The 20,307-nt window shown below is 41.3% G+C and overlaps 1 protein-coding gene across 2 annotated transcripts in view; it reads right to left on the bottom strand.

Annotated features, from left to right (window-relative positions):
• Nucleotides 1–20,307, bottom strand: part of cuedc1b (CUE domain containing 1b) — a 45,417-nt gene that overhangs the window by 11,816 nt on the left and 13,294 nt on the right. For both annotated transcript variants that reach the window (XM_049576639.1, XM_049576638.1), the window contains 4 exons: nt 14,028–14,711; nt 10,396–10,523; nt 3,182–3,308; nt 742–1,003 (listed from right to left, as the gene is read on the bottom strand). In XM_049576639.1, the coding sequence (XP_049432596.1) occupies nt 742–1,003; nt 3,182–3,308; nt 10,396–10,523; nt 14,028–14,339 (829 nt within the window). In that variant the 5' untranslated portion in view covers nt 14,340–14,711. The remainder of the gene's footprint in view (nt 1–741; nt 1,004–3,181; nt 3,309–10,395; nt 10,524–14,027; nt 14,712–20,307) is intronic.

Raw genomic sequence — 20,307 nt, 5'->3', positions numbered from 1 at the left:
TGTCATTATACATTTAAGCTACATTACTTAGACAAAATAATTCCAAAGAGACAAGCATAGGACTTGAGCATCAAGGCAAATTATGGCAATAATGGCACAAAAAACAAAGGCTTTCAAAAAGGTGCCCTGTGGAGTTTTCTGGTAAACAAAACCAAACAAACATATTTATATTCAGTGTAAATAACCTAAACACATTGTGTGTATTCATGAAATCTAACAATTGTGTTGAATATATTTCCTTCCACAAAAAACACTTGCAAAGCTGATTTTTAATTTTAAATCCAGCATTGGTAAATTCATGTTAACAAGCTTGCAGTCTTCTTCTTCCCTGCCTTTGCTCAATACTGCAGCATATCTTGGCGTGTTACTGCCACCTATAGATCAGTGGAATAGTAAAAAGAAAAACACTGGTAGGAGTGTGGACTTTGTCAACAACGTGCATGCACACGTACTTGTGTCCTTAGATAAACAGCTCCACAGCAGGTCAAAACTACAGGTCAAAAACTCCACAGGGAACCTTTACTGACAGCAACCTTGAAGGAACTTATCAGTATCTCAGTAATATCTGTACAGTGTCTCACAAGCTCAAATGTCAATGTCTTTACATTCTATGCATTATTTCCAGTGACATGTGTACAATATTATAGCACCAGAAACAGAACATCTATTGACTCTGACCTCATGTTGACATTATGAGCAGCATTTCTCTGTGTATATTAGGATGAATGTACACAGTCATACCTCTCTCTAAGGCGATGAGGAACTCGCGGTTGCGCTGCAGCTCTCTCATAAACTCCTCATTCTGCAGAAACAGGGCGATACGCTCGTCTTCCAGATACTGCTTCAGTTTCTTGTCTTGCTCTGTGGCTCCTGTCGTCAAACCTGACCCTCCAGAGGTACCTGCAGCTCCAGACTGAGAGCCACACTGGGCTGTCCATTGGTTTATTGAAGAAACTGAGGAAGAGGATGACGATGAAGGCTGGGACAGACTGCTCTGAGAGCTCTGAGGTCAAGAAAGGACAAATTATAACATCAATTCATGTGGTTTGACTGGAGATCACTTGAAGAGGTCACTCAATATACTGTATCCTCTTACAGCCAGACTGATGGTTTTCACAACCAGTAGTGAGAAACAACTGCTTGTACTACCACTACTTCTGATTTACTGACTATCTGCTATAATAGAATTGTAATGTTACAGTATCTCATGTCTGTGTGTTTAATACAGAGCTGAAGTCATCATGTAGTTGGCCTCGATTTGCATTCAGACTGGAGGCAGGGGAAAACAGCTCGCCTGGCTCTGTCTGAAGTTAAAAAAAAATACACCCACCAGCACCTCCACAGCTCACTAATTACCACATATACTAGACATAAGCCCTTTTCACACTGCGATCGTGCTACAGAGCCGCTTCAAAGTCCCTTTCTCATTCTGCCTTTGCATTTTACACAGAACCAAAAAACGGCAGCGTCGTGCTGCTTCAGTGTGATGTTAAATAGTGTGCCAGCATCCCAGAAGCAAAACAGGTGTGACGGGCATGACATGTAACACAACAGCATCGGCCTCTAGTGTGATATATAACAAACGTGTAAGCAGCCTGTGTGCCTGTGTGTCCTTGTGTATCAGTCTGTGTCCCCTCTTTAAATTTGAAGGCTTTTGTGGCTCTGTGAACGCAGTGCAGGTGGAGCTCTTCTTTCTTTCCTCAGCAGCAGTTTGTGGACTTTTCAGTTGCAGAGTGTATTATTGATCAGTCAGTCCAATCAGAGCTGATCAGAGAGATGGATAAGAGGAGCAGCGGTTTGAGAGTGACAGCAAACTTGTAGACCCAGGACCTGAATGGTTCAGTTTCCCTTTCACTGCGCCTGCCGTTCTGCTGCTCCATCTGTGACAGAGTACACTCTTACTAAATGGTATATATATTTCAACAGCACACCTAATGAAAGGTCCAGCTCCAAAAACAGAAAATCAAAACGTGACAGCAAATTTTTGTTAACTGTGGCAGGCTGCCATAAATAAAGGAATGTGTGGGAAACATGGCAACAAAAATCATTTAACGTCTAAATATGGTGGTTGATCTAGTCCAATGCTTGGAGGGTAAGGAGTTCCCGGACCTCATCATTTTCACAGTTTGCTGACATTTTCTGCCTCTGTTCTGCTTCTTTGAGTTAGCTGCTAACTGCTTTTAGCTGCTGTGGGTGCTGTGCAGTGGGTCGCACACATACCATATCCTCAAAACCTCGTTCGGCCTGTGGTCCCATTTTGTCAGTTGTCCCTTTTACACAGATGCTGACTGGGAGCTGTCACTATCTTCACTGCCACCTTAAAGTCAAGAATACTCTGTTCCACAGTATGTGTTCCACCTTATATACAAAACAGCGATGCAGCACAACAGCACGTTAAAGGGACTTAATACTGAGCCAGGTCTGACAGTGCATTGATATGACAAACAACTTAAAACAAATTTAATTTATTTAGTGAGTTTTAGGGGTGTTGGTAAGCTTATTTGAACTGGGGACGGAGACAGGCTAGTTATTTCCGTCTGTCTGTAGTTTTTGTGCTAGATTAAGCTAATAAGTTGCTGGCTTCAGCTCTATACTTCTGCAGGCCATGTTGCTGTGTTTTAGAAATTTAGATTTCTTCAACAACCCTTGGCATCCATCACATCATACGTATGTCTGTCATTAAAAAACTTACAAAATGTGCTTGAGTTGTCTAATTACTGATAATGAAAATCTTGACTGCACTCCATTTTTTGTCAAGGGTACATTATTGTCAGGTGCAATGCAGGCAGTGCACTACAGACTTCTCAAATCAATCTGCACTCTAACTGCAGATTGATTAATATTAATTTGGCCTTGATGTTCACAATAATGAACTACACAACTCAAGCAATTTTTAAAAGACATCACAGTCAATACAAACTAAATGTCATCAGTCATTTATAAGGCAAGATATCCAAGTTTCTAACATGTAATGAAATCCCATCCTGTGGAGTAAGTCAATAACCATTGGCCGGCTGTCATTTCTCATGTGCCACCCAATTATGTGCAAGACCCACCAATCACACGATTTTCGGCTATGTTTTTGCTTTAAACAACGGCTGATGTATGCAAAAACTATCATTATTGACATAAAACTAAGAAACCAAATGCCACTTAATGTCTCTATGCTGACATTTCTTACCTTTATACTGTCCAACTGCTGTGGCAGGATCCGCAAAAAATCATCTGGGAGATTTCCGAGCAAAGGAGGGTTCCAGTTCCGGTAGCTTCTGACCTGCTGGTGACCTGGAGGTGGCTGGGCTTCAAATCTGTGAGAGCCCATGGAGTAACAGGAGACATTAGTGATTTTACCAGCTGCATTAGGTACATTATCAACTTACCTCTAGCTATATTAAAACTACAATTAATTATTTATATGCTTTAAATTGCCCACTCAAAAAAATCACATGGGACGGCCAGACAAAAGAAATATCTATCGGATTTCCATATTTCAGTAAGAGGGAAAAAAAGGATCTTATGAATGAGGAAATGCCTGGTGAGCACTTATGATAAATAAGACATTTACAGGAACAATTGGGAGACAATTTGTAGCTTTGTCATACAAATAGAATTGATTGGCTGATTGATTACAATCTGACTATTAGTTTATTTTGTTTCTGTTTCAGTAGAATTGTGAACGCGTGAGCATAATGCACTGTCCTGTGTTGTCTACTTTGGCTACATGAATGGCAAGGTCAGTCAGTCAGGCCACCACTTTGAACTAGACTTAAATATGTGAGCAGCCATTAGATTGATTGCAATGAAGTTTTGTGTCAACTCCAAAGGATGAATCAAAATGGCTTTTGGTGATTTCATGCTTTGAGGGAAATATCTCTGCAACTATTGGATGTGCTGGGATGACATTTTGCACAGATGTTGAAGGTCCCTGAAAGATGAATCCTAATTGCAGTATCTACTTAAAGGATTGGCACAGAATTATAAACAGACAGTCATGGCTCCTATTTCATGCAACCAGTGAATTGTTACCCTGACTTTTCAAAACGTCACTTTGTCCAAAGACCAAAACTCCATGAGCACTGGCCAATTCAGGAACATAGCTTAGCTGAACACTGAGGAGAGGATTTTCTTTTCAGTCCTGGTGAGATGGATTACAACCTACTTAATAGAGAGAATGACTAAATCAACACCGGCTGCCAGAGGGCATGAGTCCCAGGTTTCCTTGGCTGCACGAAACAAGCCATCATGATTTGGGAACAAATGGCTAAGCAGGAGAGGGAGATCTGCATGTCATCCCCTGCATCATGGACCAGCTCATCCACAATCTGAGAAGGCAGTATACATCCAGACTCTTAGACAAGGAGGTGGGGAAGACCATCCTTTAGCAGCAGGCTTGTTCAAGACTCAAGCAACCTACTTGAAAGTACAAGGTGTGGTGTTATCACTTGATCTTGTACTTGTAGGTAATGTAGCCTCTGAACCAGTGTTAAGTCACCTCATCAGCCATAAGCCCGATGGATGCCAAAGCCAACTCGCTCATTCGTGGATGGCGGGTGGAAGATACTCCATCAACCCCTGAAATCCATCACTCTCTGGTACAGGCAAGAGAAGGCAAGGCTGGTGATGCAGCTGAGGGGGTCTGTGGTTGAGACGGTGAAAGACATGGCTGAGAAGACGGTTATTAGCTCAAAGCACTACAGTGCCTTGTACTTGTGCTATGTTAACAGCACAAGTGTTATGGGGGAGAAACAGTTTGCCTACATTTCCATGAACACCAATGCAACACAATGCAATCTAATCAAAGCAACATAAATCAGTCTGGCTATGTAGTCACACCCTCAATCCTGTCCACTGGGAAGGTGCAAACAAGAATTGTGTTCATTTTGAATTGATCTAAAAATTATTTTTTGATAAATCAAGTAATGGTTTGGTGGACTGGCAGTAGTATTGTCAGTTTTGGTTAACTTTACCTACAAAATGCCAACACCTATTAATCGCTAACTAACTAGTTAATTTAAAAAGAAAGAAAAAAAAAAAAAAGACAAGAGGCCTTTCCTTTTGGTCCAGCGCTCCTTCAAATCAGTAAGTTTTAGCACTGCATTTCAAAGTGCTAACCACTTAAAGATCATTCATACTTCTGCTTTGAATCGACACCGTAGCTACGGCGTAGGCTCCACGTTGACGTAGAACCTACGCCGTAGCCTGATGTGCACCTCTCCAGAATTGTAACTACACATCGCGGTGACGCAGACCTCCTGTCTGTTTCTGTATACTGACACCTTTTCCCTCAGTGGAAACGAAGCTTGTATTTACTTGTATTTCACAGATAAGAAACAATAAATTGTGGAGACAGTAAAGCCTCCACTAAAATAGCATTTTAAGTCTTGTGTATGATATATCCTTTAGGGATTTATACTTCGGGATTTATACTGGCTTCGTATGAACAGAGGAAATCTCCGCTCATTGCTAGGCTAATTTATACAATGTTAGGCTGACCAAACGTCCTTTTTTGCCGGGACATGTCCACTTTTCACGTCCCATCCAGGGTGTCTGGGGGGGTTTTATAAACTGATGATAATGTCCGGTTTTCCTTGTGTTTGTGTGTGTGTGTTAGAGCGAAGCCCGAGCCCGACATTATTTAATGACCAAAGCACTGAGTTTGTGTCACACAGTTGTTATAGTTACAGGGTATTTAACAGGCCGGGTGTGCGCCGGGCGTGCTCAGCGGAGAGGGAGACCTCCGTGTTTGAGACGGGAGCAGGAGGTGGGAGGTCCGACGCTTCTAGCGAGAGGAGATGGAGACATAAAACAAAATAAGATAAAATAGGAAAAACATGTCTCCCTCTTTTATTTTATTTTCAGCGTTTAATCAAGGCGGAGGCGGACAGCTGGAGGTCCAAGACTTCGAGCGAGGAGAGAGGTAGAAACAAACAGCCAATGTGTTTCTGTGTGTGTTATGTTCAGGTGTTGTCACGTAAATAACAGTGCCCAAGCAAAAAACAGGACAGACAATAGGATTTTATCTATTTTTACACTACATTTTTACTGAAAGCTGACCGAATCCGACCTGAGCCCGAATACAATTTATATAGCTATAACGGGTCGGGCCGGGTTTGGTCAAAAATGTAGCTCTAGCTACATTTCTGACCCGACCCGTCAGGTACCGTTGGGCTTGGATCGCCACACTCTAGTGTGTATGTGTCCCCTCTAGAGGCCTATCTGAATTTCTGTCTTTGAGAGATATTATTTTGTAATATAACTGAATTTTCTATCCATACATATACATTTTAAATATATTAAAATGATAAGGCATCTTTGAGTAAACCGCGAGTATCATTTAAGTATGCTATGTCGTGGCCAGCCGAGTGTCCTCTTTTTTGGAAATCAAAATATGGTCACCCTATACAATGTAAAATGCCATAGGCTGGTGCTTATAACGTTAGCATGTTGTATTTGCTTGGAAAACGTGTTTAGTCTAAGACAGTTGTTTTGTTGGTGAATCTTGTGAGTTGTAATGGAGCCAAATTGTGTGCCGTTACCTTTGTTAAATGTTGCTGTTGTTTCTGACTTTATATGAGAAGAGGGAAAGATCGCTAGCCGCTAGGCTAATTTATACAATGTAAAATGCCATAGGCTTGTGCTAATAACGTTAGCATGTTGTATTTTTGGGGAAAATGTGTCCAGATAAAGACAAGTGTTTGTCTGTCAATGCTGCCAGTTACAGTGAAGCTGATTTGCGTACTTGTGTTTGAAATTGTCTCTATTAAGCCATATTTAATGTGTGTTTTGAATCAACTAAACTTTACAGCACTTTACAGAGTCCTCCACCGCCTACTAGTGTTGGAGGTGTAACTGCAGAGTGACACAAACACACCACAGCACAAGTTAAATTGCTCACAATGGCGAAGGTGATGTGCATAGGCTACGTGCATAGGGTCTAGGCACAACCCTAAACCCCCTTTTAGAAGTGTTGAAATTTTAATGTTTGGTCTTGCAAATGCTTTGCATTTTATTTTATTTTCTGTGAGGTTTGCTGACAGACAGCTGAGTTAATGTGGAACATGCCTACTGCACAACCTTTGGTCTCCACTTATTTCTTGGCCGCTCTTTACTGTGCATCATCTGGGTCAGGTAGGGTTGCAATGACATACTGGTTTTAAAGTATACCGTGATATAAATGTTGACAGTTATCATACAGTGTAAATTTGCAAATCTACGATTCTGAAATAAAAAAAATGCAACCGGATGGAGAATCTCACCTTTATTTTAGTTGTTTTCAGGGGGGAGAGTTTTTACACACTTCCATTACAAAAATGGTTAAACTTTCAATAATGGTAATAAAACGCTTGTTCAACCAAAAGCAGTGTCAGAAATTAGCAAGGGCCACGGGCCATTTGGCCCGCAGTTTATCCAAGAATGTCCCCAAAAGCCATGTCCCAAAATTGCCCCCAAGTTTTCAAAACAACTACATGTATTTATATTTTTAACAGTATTACAATCTGACATTAAAGTATAATTGTATTTTCTTTTCTTTCTTTTTTTTTTTTTTTTATTGTGCAATATGACATTACAGTGACATTACAGGACAGACAAACCAGGTGTGAACAACAAACAACAACAACAACATTTGTGGTTTTGTGTGTGTGTGTGTGTGTGTGTGTGTGTGTGTGTGTGTGATTTGAGAGTGAGAAAAACGGTATTTATATATATATATATATATATATATATATATATAAAATAATATTAATATTAATAGTAATAATAATAATGATAAATATTATAATTGTCAGACAGGCAAACGGAATAATAATAATAATAATAGAAATGAGTAAACAGAAGGGAGCAAACAAACAAACAAAAAAATATATATATATAAATAAATAAAATAAATAAATAAGAAAATAAAAATAGAAGCAAAAAAGCAAAACAGAAATACCACAATGCAAACTTATAATTTTTGCAATAATAATAGTAAGAATAATATCAATAATAATAATATTCAATATTAATAAAGATGATGAGTAACAATAATAATAATAATAATAATAATAATAATAATAATAATAATAATAATAATAATAATGATAATAATAATAATAATATGGAGGGAGGGTGGAGAAGGAGGGGAGGTCTTTCAATTTATGGGGTGCCTCAGGTCCCTGCCCACCTGCACGGGACCAGCCTGCAGCCCCCAACACCCCCGGACCCTCCTCCCCACTCCTGCGTGCCCTGGACTGTATGTGGCACAACACCTTACCCTATGTCTAGCTGTATATATAGTCCTTATTATTATTATTATTATTTTTTTCCTTCCCTTTTTTTTCCCCTCTTTCTTTTTCCTTCTTTTTTCTTTAATTTATTTATTATTATTATTTTTTTTTTATATATGAGATAGTATTTTAAGAAGTGTGTGTGCTTTCTAATGTGGTGCATTAAAAATGAGGAGAGGGGTTGTCATGAACTGTAATCTGATTTGATTGTGTCCCCTTTCCTCTTCCTAAACTAGTGTGATGTGCATTAAAAAAAAAAAAAAGGTGATGTGCCACCTGAAAACAGTCCAGGGCGGAGAACTGGGGGAGGGGGAAGGGGAAGGCTGGGAGGGGCAAGGAGATCACAGGCCATGGCCCAACAGGTGTGACACAGCAGGGACCCGAATATATAAAAAAATAAATAAGTATAAATAATAGAACATGACAACGACAATAATGTTAATCATAGTGGTTATAGTGGTAATGATGGTTGATCAATTACACTTATTTTCAATTTCAATTTTCATTAAATTAATTTACCGTCACGTCTACAACTCATTTTCCAGACATAATCAACGAGATTGCACTGATTACGTAATCTGACAGAAGGGGAGGGGGCTTTGCTGTACCATAAGTTTAAATTAACCATTTCTTGGGTGATCTGTGTCTACACAATGACAAATTAATGAAAAATTAAGGTAGAATTAATGTTAAATTTTAAATTAACTTACTTCCAGGATTGCATCTAAGGAATTTATAATAATTTGGCCTTTTTAACAGTAAAAGTAACTGTAATGTGGTGAAACATTGGTACTGCTATCAGTAGATTAATGATTAAATCATCACATTTAAACTGGTTGAATTATAGGTAATCTGTGTGATATTTTGCAACCATAACTTTACGTAACCCATTATTTATTTTATTTATAGTGGTTTCTACTGAAGAGTGAAGACACTATCTTAGTTGGTTTTGCTTTTCATGTGCTTATTGTTAGAACATAATTACAATTTTTTGATGGCCCCCAAACATTTTGAAAATGCCCCCACTTTTTAGACCGTGGGGGCCAAAATTGCCCCCAAAATATTTTGTTGATTTCATACCCTGACCAAAAGTAACCCCCATTTTCAGTCCTTGAAGGGTCATTCTGACTGATAATAATATAAATTCTGTAATACTGTGATACAGTGAAACCATAACATTTTCTGAGACGGTTATCATACTGTGAATATCTCATACCGCTGCAACCCTAGGGTCAGGAGGATAGCTAATGTTAGTTAGCTAGCTAGTGGTTCTTGTCATTTGGCGATGGTAATGCTGTCCCGGGAGCAGAACAGGTTGCTGCAGAAAAAATTTGCCGAACCTCTGCTTTCCCCGCTCGGTCACCCCAGTGAGTAAGTGACTTCATTTTGAACGGCAAAAACCTTTTAGCATTGTTTACTATGTTAGCACCACTAACGTTAGCTGTGTTGACACTGCTTACTGTGTTAACATAGTCAACAATGCTCAAGGGGTTTTATGGCTCAAAACTGAGCCTCTTACTCACCAAGGTGACCTTGGAGGTTGGGCACAATGTTTCCATGGCAACGCTAGCAATGATAGCGAGCTCCCACCAGACCCAGGTGGTGTGCCGTGCAGTAAGCTGAAGAGTAACAAAATGATCCTATGGACCAGTGTTTCCCAACTGGTGGGTTGTGGTCCAACAGAAGTGCCTTTTCCTGCTGTAGAGTGAGCGACTAATCGACAGCAACACGACAGAGACAGCAAACTAGCTTGTTGACATGTCCAAGCCCAAGAATGACGATGAATGTAATAAACTGTGGGGACCTCGAACAAATGACCGAGGAGAAATCTGGACCCCATGGCTGAACGAGTTGGGAACCACTACTATAGACCAACAACCAGTTACAAATATTCTCTGCAATTAACTAATTAACAGTTAACTGTTAACATCCATGATTGGTAAAGAGGACCAATTTTTTCAAATGTTACGCCATGAGGCCCCAGTAGGAGGGTCAGATTATCTTTTTTTTCACCTTTTCCCCCAAAATTTATTTGTTAAGTAAAAACCTAATGAGAAAACTAAGCTTTTACAGTGGCTCTTAAAGGCCTCAGCTTCTGCTATGTAAGAATCCGGTCCCTCTTCCTTACCTTGGCGGGGGTGTTGGTGGGGCTTCTGGGTATTTTCTGTCATAAATGTGCATATCATAGGTTGGTGGAGAGTAGACTGGAGGGGGTTCCTCGTCTGAACTGTCAGGTTCCAATGTTCGCTCCAGAATCTAGGGAAAAAAAACCCCCAAAAAACACAAAAACACAAAAAGCACAACACAAGCTTTGTTTCTTTAAACCTGTCTTACCTTCATGCACTTGTAATTTTGCAAGAATTACAATTTGATTTCAATGAGAGTCAATTATCTAAGGCTTAGGCCATCGTAAAACAGAACATACTAAATTTGACCTCCTCGTTATCTTTTATTGCTTTGGTGCAAAGCCGGAATGTTACAGTTCTGCAGTGCTCAATTCAGAGGGAGCACCCTTCCTGTCATTGAATTTAGATGTTTGGACCGTTGATTAACAAAATAATAACATGCCTGACTACAATGGAAACTGCTACTGAGCCGTCTCTATATAAACTGAACAAAAATTTTAACCCAGCTCTTTTATTTTTGCTCACATTTTTACAGGTTTAAGTTAAAGATTAAAGACTTCTTTATGCACTGAATAGATACATTTACTCAAAATTTGTCACAAATCTGTTACAATCTGTGTTGGTGAGCACTTCTCCTTTTCCAAGATAATCCATCCACCTGTTAGGTGTGGTATATCAAGATGCTGATTAAACAGCATCATTACAACACATCATCACTACCCTGCGAAGATCACAATAAAAGACCACTCTAAAATGTGCAGTTTGATCACACAACACAATACCATAGATGTCACCAGTTTTGAGGGAGCGTTTCATTGGCATGCTGACTGTAGGAATGTCCATCATAGCTGTTGCCTGTGAACTGAATGTTTATTTCACTACCATGAGACGTCCCCAACTCATTTCCATGAAGTTGGCAGTACATCCAACTCATCTCACACAGGGGCGTCGTTTCAGCAAAAGCTAAGGTATGGCAATATGACATGACGTCACAGAGCTACTGATGATGGAGTTTCAAAAATATGAACTTATATAAACCTTCACTTTGGTCTTTGACCTGTCAGAAGTACACACTATGCTATTGAAAAGTGTTTCAAAGGACATGAAGCTGTTTCTCACATTCATAATACCTCATGTCTGCATGTAATGCACGACTTGGTGAGAGCAGTGAAAACATCGGACCTATTTCGGCGCATATTTCAGCACCACGGACAGCGAGTGGACGTTTAATTATCATTAGTCATGTGTTTAACTTCACAGAAAATAAAGAAATTAAATTAATTACAAGCTCATTTCTAGAAGATAACCAAGGGGTCCGGTGTATGAAACACAGTGAGAGTGTCAGAGTGTCTCCAAAGACCAAAAATACAAGATTAACATGCCGACATCTACAGCAGTCTACAGCGGTAGAGCAAAATGCTTTTACAATACACATATAACTCACATAACTCATAACTCGCGGAGGAGTGAAGTGGCGAACAATTTGATTCAATAACACTCGTATTCACTGATGAGCATGTTATTGACCTATTTAAGTGCAATACAATGAAAACAACCAGCCAGTGCGCCTCGGACTATCTAACATATCACATCTGATCACTTGCAACAAATATGAAGGACACTCACAAGTAAGATGACTACCTCTCTTTTTTTCCCTCCCAATTCCAAGGTATGGCAGCTGCCATACCTCGCCACACCTAAATGATGCCTATGATCTCACAACCACAGTCCACATGTAACTAGACAAGCTCAGTACCTCCACATCAAGCATCTTCATTTGCAAGACCATCTGAGACCAGCCACCCAGACAGCTGATGCAACAGCTGATTTGCAGCACCACGGAATTCCTGCACAAACCTTTAGAGAAAGTCTCAGGGAAGCTCATCTGCATGCTCGTCATCCTCACAAGGGTCTTGACTTAACAGTAGAGCTGCCCTTTCTGCCCTTGGCTTTGACCCAAAAGTCAAGTAGCATTAAATGCATAACAGATGAGAAGCCGGTAACAACATGGCAGAATCCACATCCAGAGCCATGCTTTTTTGGACGGACGAAACATACAGAGCTGTAAAGTTGTCCATCATGATACCAGTTAATCACGAGCAAACCATAGCTATCTTGTTTGGTCTGTGATGTAATAGGCCAGCCGGAAAAAGATTCAATCCTCACAAGCTGAAAGGGGGCATATCACCACCTATTGTAGTGGAGTCTGACACACTTTGGTCAATAAATCAATTCCCCATCCTGTGCTTGTAGAGTGGGACAAGGACAGTAGCCCAATTAATTGGCTGAGAGATACAACCGTAGTTCAACTTAACTGGGCATGTAAACGTACGATTTTTAAATGACTTGTGCAGTAATGAAGGTGGTTGGATGTACTGCCAAATTCACCAAAACAACTCTGGAGACTTCTTATGGCAGCGATGTGTATATTAAGTTCATGGACAACACCTGGTTGACATTCTTGCAGTGTGCATGCCAATGGCAAGCTCTCTCAAAACTTACTCACTGTGTGATCAAACTGCACATTTTAAAAGCAGCCTTTTGTTGTAACTATCCCAAGGCACACCTATGTAGTAATGACGCTGTTTAATCAGCATCTTGATATGTTACACCTGTCAGATGGATGGAATATCTTGGAAAAGCAGAAATGCTCACTAACATAACAAATTTGCGACCATAATTTGAGAGAAATATATCTACGGTTTGTATGAATAAAGTCTTAGATCTTTAACTTAAACCTGTGAAAACTGTGAGCAAAAACAAAAGTTGGTGTTTAAATTTTTGTTATTTGTATCATAATAAGTGAGTTGCCACTGCGGAACATTTGGCTCTTTGATTAAACACATTCATGCTGAAAAACAAAGCGCTCATACTACTGAGCCTGTCCTTCACTGCACTGTCAGCCCACTGTCACACACAAACACAAAGATCAGGAAGCATGTACATGTCTGAGTGTGTTTGTGATGGGAAATACAGGAAGGCCATTAGGCAACACATTATAGTTTAATGCTCAAGTTGGGATCAACTTCAATCTTCAAATTCAAAATCAATTAGTGCTTGGGTCAGTATCATCTCTGGTAGGTCATGAAGCCCTGGGTCAATATGAGACCAGAACAAATACTCCACAGTCAAAAGGGTTGTAATACCCATGATTGATGGGGTCTGATCATATGTTATGAGGCATCAGAGAATTAACAAAAAAAATTATTTTGGAGGATTTTTTGGAGGCTGTGGCTATGGGGCTATAGCTCAGAGGTAAAGCGGGTTGTCCACCAATCGGAAGATCAGCGGTTCAATCATCGGCTCCTCCAGTCTGCACGCTGAAGTATCCTTGTGCAAGATGCTTTCATCGGTGTGTTGAAAACTAAGTAGTCGGTGACACCTTGTATGGTGGCCGAGGCTACCAGTGTATAAATGTGTGTGAATGGGTGATTGCATCTCGTAATGTAAAAAGCGCTTTGAGAAAGGCGCTATACAAATGCAGGTCCATTTACCATTTTTATTTTAATGTATCAGAGTTTCATGTCAATCACTTAAACAAAAATAGAGGCTTTGGTTTTTATTTTTTGTTGTCAGACTGGGCCTACTTGAGATTCCCCAGTGGTGTTGGTGCCCTTGGACCCTTTCCACTGACCTCTGCTGGGATGCTGTCATCTGAGTCCGAGCTGTCATCTGAGCCCTGTCCATCAATGCTCATCTGGAGCAGCTGGTCAATAGTGGCGTCCACAGCTCCATTGTTGGAGCGCAGCACACACTCAATCACCTCATAGTCCATAGAAGGGAACATGGTCTTGAAGTCCTCCATGGCCTGGTTGAACTCCAGGCGTCGGACCTGCCGGTTGGGCCTGCTGTTGTTGAGCTGGCCCGGTCCGCTGCCACCCCCACCCCCACTTCCACTGCTTCCAGAGCCTCCATTGCTGCTGCTGCGCTTGAACAGGCTAGTCATCCTCAGGGCCTGGCTGCCTCAGGAGCTGCCAACCTACTGATAGGATGGCTCTTCTTTTCTGTCACCAACACAAGCGCTTTGGCCCCGTCAGTCTCACTTGCTTTCCACTTTTCCCCCACTCAGTTTCTCATTCTATCACAAACATGGCAGTCTTTTGATGGGAGTTTAGAAAAAAATGGAGTCCCCCAACCCCACCCCCAATGCTACTCGTTATTCAGCTGCATCTGGCATGGCTGACTGTATTACAGAGTGTGCAGGGACTGTAATAGTCAGGTGGTGACAGAAATGAACGTCCAAGGTCCTGTCACCAGGTAGAGGTTATAGTCAAAATCCGCCAGGAAATGCACATAGCTACATCAAAGTCGTCAGCATCTACAGAGAGAAATGAAAGGCAGTGTGTTAGTAAAAGCTAGCAACACAAACTTTAGATAGTTTTATTATTAATGTATAAACTAGTCCATACCCATTGAGTGCACAGTTGCCCACGTACAGTTTCGCATGGTGTGTGTTGGGGATACAGGTCATAGGAAATTGCAGATTAAATAGTCAAGTGAACCCATTAAGAAGAGCAATGTATTCAGACAGAGTTTTTGTGAATTTGATAGTACAACTGCTTTGTTGAAAGTACAGTAGTACCATTGCCAATAGTGGGATAGTTAGTGGGCTAAAACTGTACATTAGTAGTTGAGGTAGCACGGTGAAACTTAGACTTATTTAATGTCCATCAAACTTTACATAAAATGGAATTTTTAAAAGGCAGATAGTTAAAGTGTTTATATGTTTTATTGACTTAAAAGTGGGGTGCACTGGTAGTTCATATGGGAAAGGTGCGGCTAGCCCTTGTTGCAGCGGTGTTTTTTTCAAAACCTCCCAACTCTGGGCCAGCTAAACATCCGAGAGAGACAGCTCACAGTGTGACACCTGAACCCTGTGTGCCACTGCCAGCAAGCAGACAGCAGCAGGAGCAACAGCGGCAGCAGCTAGCCCAAGGACCCGGCTGTGGTCCTCCCTCCCCAGTGCCACCCGGTGCTGGCCAAGAGGCATTATCCTTCAGACCATCGCATGATTATAATTTTCCTGTCAGGAAATTTAGCGGGGAGAACTTCACTCGCTCCTGTAAGGCCACCTAGTTCAGAGAGTGGCTGGAATACATTGCGGACAATGATGTCATTGTGTGTGGCATGTGCAGGTCGGCTGTCAAGAGCAAGCTGGTCGTGTCAGAAACCGACAGTCTATTTTTGAAAGATAAAGGCTTTTCAAACTGGAGAAAAGCAATGGAGAAGATCAGGGACCGTGAGAAGACTCGCATTCATTTAGATGCGACCCAAAGACTGGCTGCATTGAAAACAACGCCAATTAATGCGCTACTCTCTGAGGCCGCTGCTAAAGAACAGCGCGGAAAATGCTGGAGCTCATTTTCAGCTGCGTAAGATTCCTGGGGTGCCAGAGACTACCTCTGAGAGGGGCTGCAAATTGGGATGGGGTGTTATGGCAGCTAATGGTGGAGAGGGTACACACTGATCCTGACCTGGAGAACTGGATGAAAAGGAGAGACAACTGGATGTCTGGCAGCTCCCAAAATGAAATTCTGGAGCTGTTTGCGCATGACATTCAGAGAAAAATTGGACCCAAAGCATCCCAAAGTCCTTTTTTTTGGCTTAACTGCTGATGGGACCACCAACGTCATTGGCAAAGAACAGTGTTCATGGAGTATACAGTTTGCTGATCACAATCTGGAAGTTCAGAATTTCTTACTTGGCTTTTACAACGCCCCAGACACAACAGCAGAGATGCTGTTTTTGTGCATGAAAGATGTCCTTGTTAGGCTCAATTTGCCAATGGAGAAGCTGAAAGGCTACTGTTTTGACGGAGCCAGTAACATGTCTGGGAGGTTCACGGGAGTGCAGGCAAGATTAAAGGAAACATGTCCTGACTCCTTTTTGTCCAATGCGCAAATCACTCTCTGGATTTAGTGTTACAAGAAGTGGCAAAAGAAGTGCGCCTTGTTGCTGATGCACTGAACTTCGTACAAGAAGTCACAGTTGTTAGTAATGATTCAGCAAAGAGAAAAACCTTATACCAGTCTCTTTTTGGATGTGGAGAAGTGATAAACCTGCTTGCCCTGTGCCCAACTCGGTGTTGGTTTGCTCAATTGCTCAAAAAGGGCACCACTACGTGCACAGTGTTTGGTTTGTTTTCCTGCGTTACTGTGTTTACTCCATGTGAAGCAGTGGCTCAGTCACTGCAAGGCATCAAGGTCATAGCCCTTGGATCAATGGAAACTGCCAAACTCCTTTGCCAGCGACTGAACACACTGCGTCAGGATGACACCCACTGCCAACCTTGTGGCCAAGACCAAGCAATTTGCAGGGCACTACAACCTAAAGCCACCACATCCAGCATGCACCAGCAAGACCCCAGCGCGTTTTCGCCATACAGCGGAGGAGGAGGAACGGGAGTTGAAGAACATAGAGGGTAAATAACAATAATAATAACAATGATGATAATAATAAAAATGATAATAATAATAATAATAATAATGATAATGAGGCCTCGCGATAAACTTTGTTTTGGGCTATATCAACAGTATTTTGAAATAACACATAGCCTACCATAAAACTCATCAATAGCCTGTAATTGTGTATGTTGAAAGAATGCAACAAATGCGCACACATAGCGCAAATATTTAGTTTTTGCTTGTTTTGTTATTTTCTTTATTAACGTATATTTAAAAAAAAAAAATTGAAAAGATACAATATAATTTGTGAAAGAATGTGAAGCAGAATTGCCTGAATATCCTCCGGGGCCTTGAAAAGTGACACTCTCCATAAAACATATTGCGGACAGACAGTTTTGATGTAGGCTATCTATCAATAGATTACGACATTAAAAACCCGATATAGTACTAATAATACCGCCATGTAGCTACGACTATTTATTAAGCAATAAGCCAGTAATGAATAATTCATAATACACAAACAACGGTATACACTATCAACTGACCAAGAACGTACACTCATGCAACTTTCATGAGACAGCTAAAGGAGAAAAAAAAGGATATGGACAGAAATAATGAAAGAAATAACAAACCATATTTATAATAGGATTTTGAACTTAAATGGGAAAATATAAGTTTGACCCAGCTTAAATAGGCAGCTCATATGAAAACTATTAGTAACTATTACTAACTATATAGAGAAGTTGTTTAATTCATGTTATATTTAATACTGCAAAATATCCAAGCCTGTGGAAAAGAAAACTGTTTGAGGCCCTGGACCTGCTGCGCTCAGAGGTGGAGCGACGTTTTGATCAGGAGGGACTTCCGGAGCTGCAGGGCGAGAGCAGGCAGTTCTTGAGGCGACTCAGGGGAAACGAGAAGATGTGGGTTCCCCGGAACTGACCCCCTTTCCACAAGAACGGCTAACTGTGCGTTCACACCAAACGCGATGGATGCGATGAACGCCACAAGTTTCCATTCAAAATCAATGTAAATGACACGGTGACACGCGATGTCGCTTCGGGCGACGCGTTTCAGGCGATAAGCGCGACGCGATGAAGCGATGACGCGTCCATTGCCTCATCGCGTGTCGCTTGAAGTTGAAAAATTTGAACTTTTCAAGCGACATCGCGTGACGCTGTGCCGCGACATCCAATCAGCGTTCCTTATTATAAAGAACTTATAAGCAACTAACCGGAGACAGATGGACAGGCGCTCCGCAGCTGGGATGGAGCTCCTGTAGTTGGTGTCCAGGCGGGAGATCCTCACACCAATACGGGCCAACAGGTCCTCAAACTGGGCCAGCGTCAGCCTGAAGTACCGCTGGAAACGACCGTCATCCAGACGCAGCTCTTGCAGGAGGTGATGATATTCACCCAGCTGTGTGTGTTTCTGGAGGATATTGTGAACCCAGACACGGCGGCATTTGGGTCCACAGCAGATAAAGAGCAGCTACGGTAGTTAACTCAGCCATGGTTGACGAGAAAATAGCAGGAGGTGAAGAAAATTGCAGGAGGAGGGGTGCGTCATTGCAATTGAAGCGATGAAGCGATGATCAAAAAGGTGACGTTTGTGATCAAGCAACGCGATACTCGCGTTACGGGCGATGACATTGCATCCATCGCGTTTGGTGTGAACGCACAGTAAGCCTTGAGCTGGACATACTGAGGGATGTGTGTAGGGGACGAGAAGTTAGCACCATCCAGGATGTTGTGTCCATCCTGCAAACCCTGCAGCCCCAAACCCGCTCCATTGTGTCGGAGGTGGAGAAGCTCATTAAGCTCTGTCTGGCCCTGCCCATATCTGTCGTGGCATCCGAGCGCTCTTTCTCAGCCTTGCGCAGGCTGAAAACCTGGCTGCGCAACACCATGACGCAGGAGAGACTAACATATTTGGCCACTATGAACACTCACAGTGACCTTATGCATGAAAGCGATGTCTCGACCCTCCTTAAAAAATTTAAAAGTATTCATTGTCTTACAGAAGCTCAGTTTTAGTAAGTTTTCCAACTTTTGCCAAGAGGGAACTTCAGATATTGGTCCCTAGATTATGTTCATCGAGTTTCATGTAGATCGGTCAAACTTCCTAGGAAGAGATCAATTTTAAGTGTTTTTCAAAAAAATTCAGAATGGTGGAAAATATATATAACTGGAAGTTATGGGTTCTTGAGGCAAATTTGTTTCTCATGAGGAGAGGCATCTCTGTGCAAAATTTCATGTCTCTACGACATACAGGGCATGAGATATGCCCATTCAAAGTTTGCAATTTCAATCGGTTGCTATAGCACCCCCCTTTGGCCAATTGATGTAATATTGCTTCATTCAAATCCTCCCATAACCCTCTACTACTGTGCCAACTTTCACATGGATTGACCAAATCAGTAAGGAGAAAAACATGGAACAGACACACCCACCCACCCACACCCACACACACAAAGTTTTTTTATATAGTAAGATCAACTACATTTTTGCTTCTAGACTGGGACCCAGAGCTCAGCTGATTTTCAGTCTACAGTAGCCCAATTAAGTACTATAAATGCAGTGCCACTAATAAACTTCATATTGGATGACTGTATCTGATCAGCTTATTCTGAGTATGGTACAGTCCTAAAGGTCTTTAAGGGGAGACGGTCTAAAAGGACTTGGGTTGAATTCAGGTTGGGGGAAATGCAAACAACAAGGAAATAGGCTTCAACATTACCCTGGCCTCAGCACTACCCTGGATTCAGAATAAACATGAAGGAATATCTATATCTGAAACACTTTACTGGCCTTACTTTAAAATCATGAAGGAAACATGGTTTTTCCTGCATGTCTTCACGGTGAGCAAAGAATCCAAAAAAAGGCGAACGAACATTGTTTATGAATTGAAATATTAAATAGATCCTTTTACAAACACTTGTCGAGTGTAATTTCAATCTCAATCAAGTTGTATGCTCAGCACTTTCCAAACACATCCATTTTCACTAAAATGTTACTATTCAAAACACTTCCGCCTGCAAGAAGCATGCCCTTAGCATGCGTGTGTATATGAGCTCCATTTGAGCAGAGTATGTGCACATTCAGGAAAGTTACATTTGGATTAATGAGTCTTGGATTGTACTGCATGAGTTGTGTGAGAATTTGTAAACAGATGTTTTGATATAGTTTTGCTGTTGTTAAACGTGGTCCCCGTTTACTACAATTAATAAAGACTGTTCACCTTTTTGGATTCTCCATTCACTCTGGGGCATGCCAGAAAAACAAAGATTTCTTTACAAATTCAGCATAACGTGTTAAGTAACTGATATACAAATGGTCAGTTGGTGAGTGAGGTATTCCTTTAATTTACCTACCAAACAACACATTTAAACAACACAGCTGGTCCCACTGTTGCCATTGTACCAAAGCTTCTCAAAGGTCAGGTTTTGCATTGGAAAACGGAAGTAACATTCCAGTGCATACTGTGAATACTGTATATATGGTTGCCTCT

Source organism: Epinephelus fuscoguttatus, linkage group LG5 (genome assembly GCF_011397635.1).
Source record: "Epinephelus fuscoguttatus linkage group LG5, E.fuscoguttatus.final_Chr_v1".
Taxonomy (NCBI): domain Eukaryota; kingdom Metazoa; phylum Chordata; class Actinopteri; order Perciformes; family Serranidae; genus Epinephelus; species Epinephelus fuscoguttatus.
Note: the sequence above shows the minus strand (reverse complement) of the source record. Positions and strands in the feature narration are given on the sequence as shown.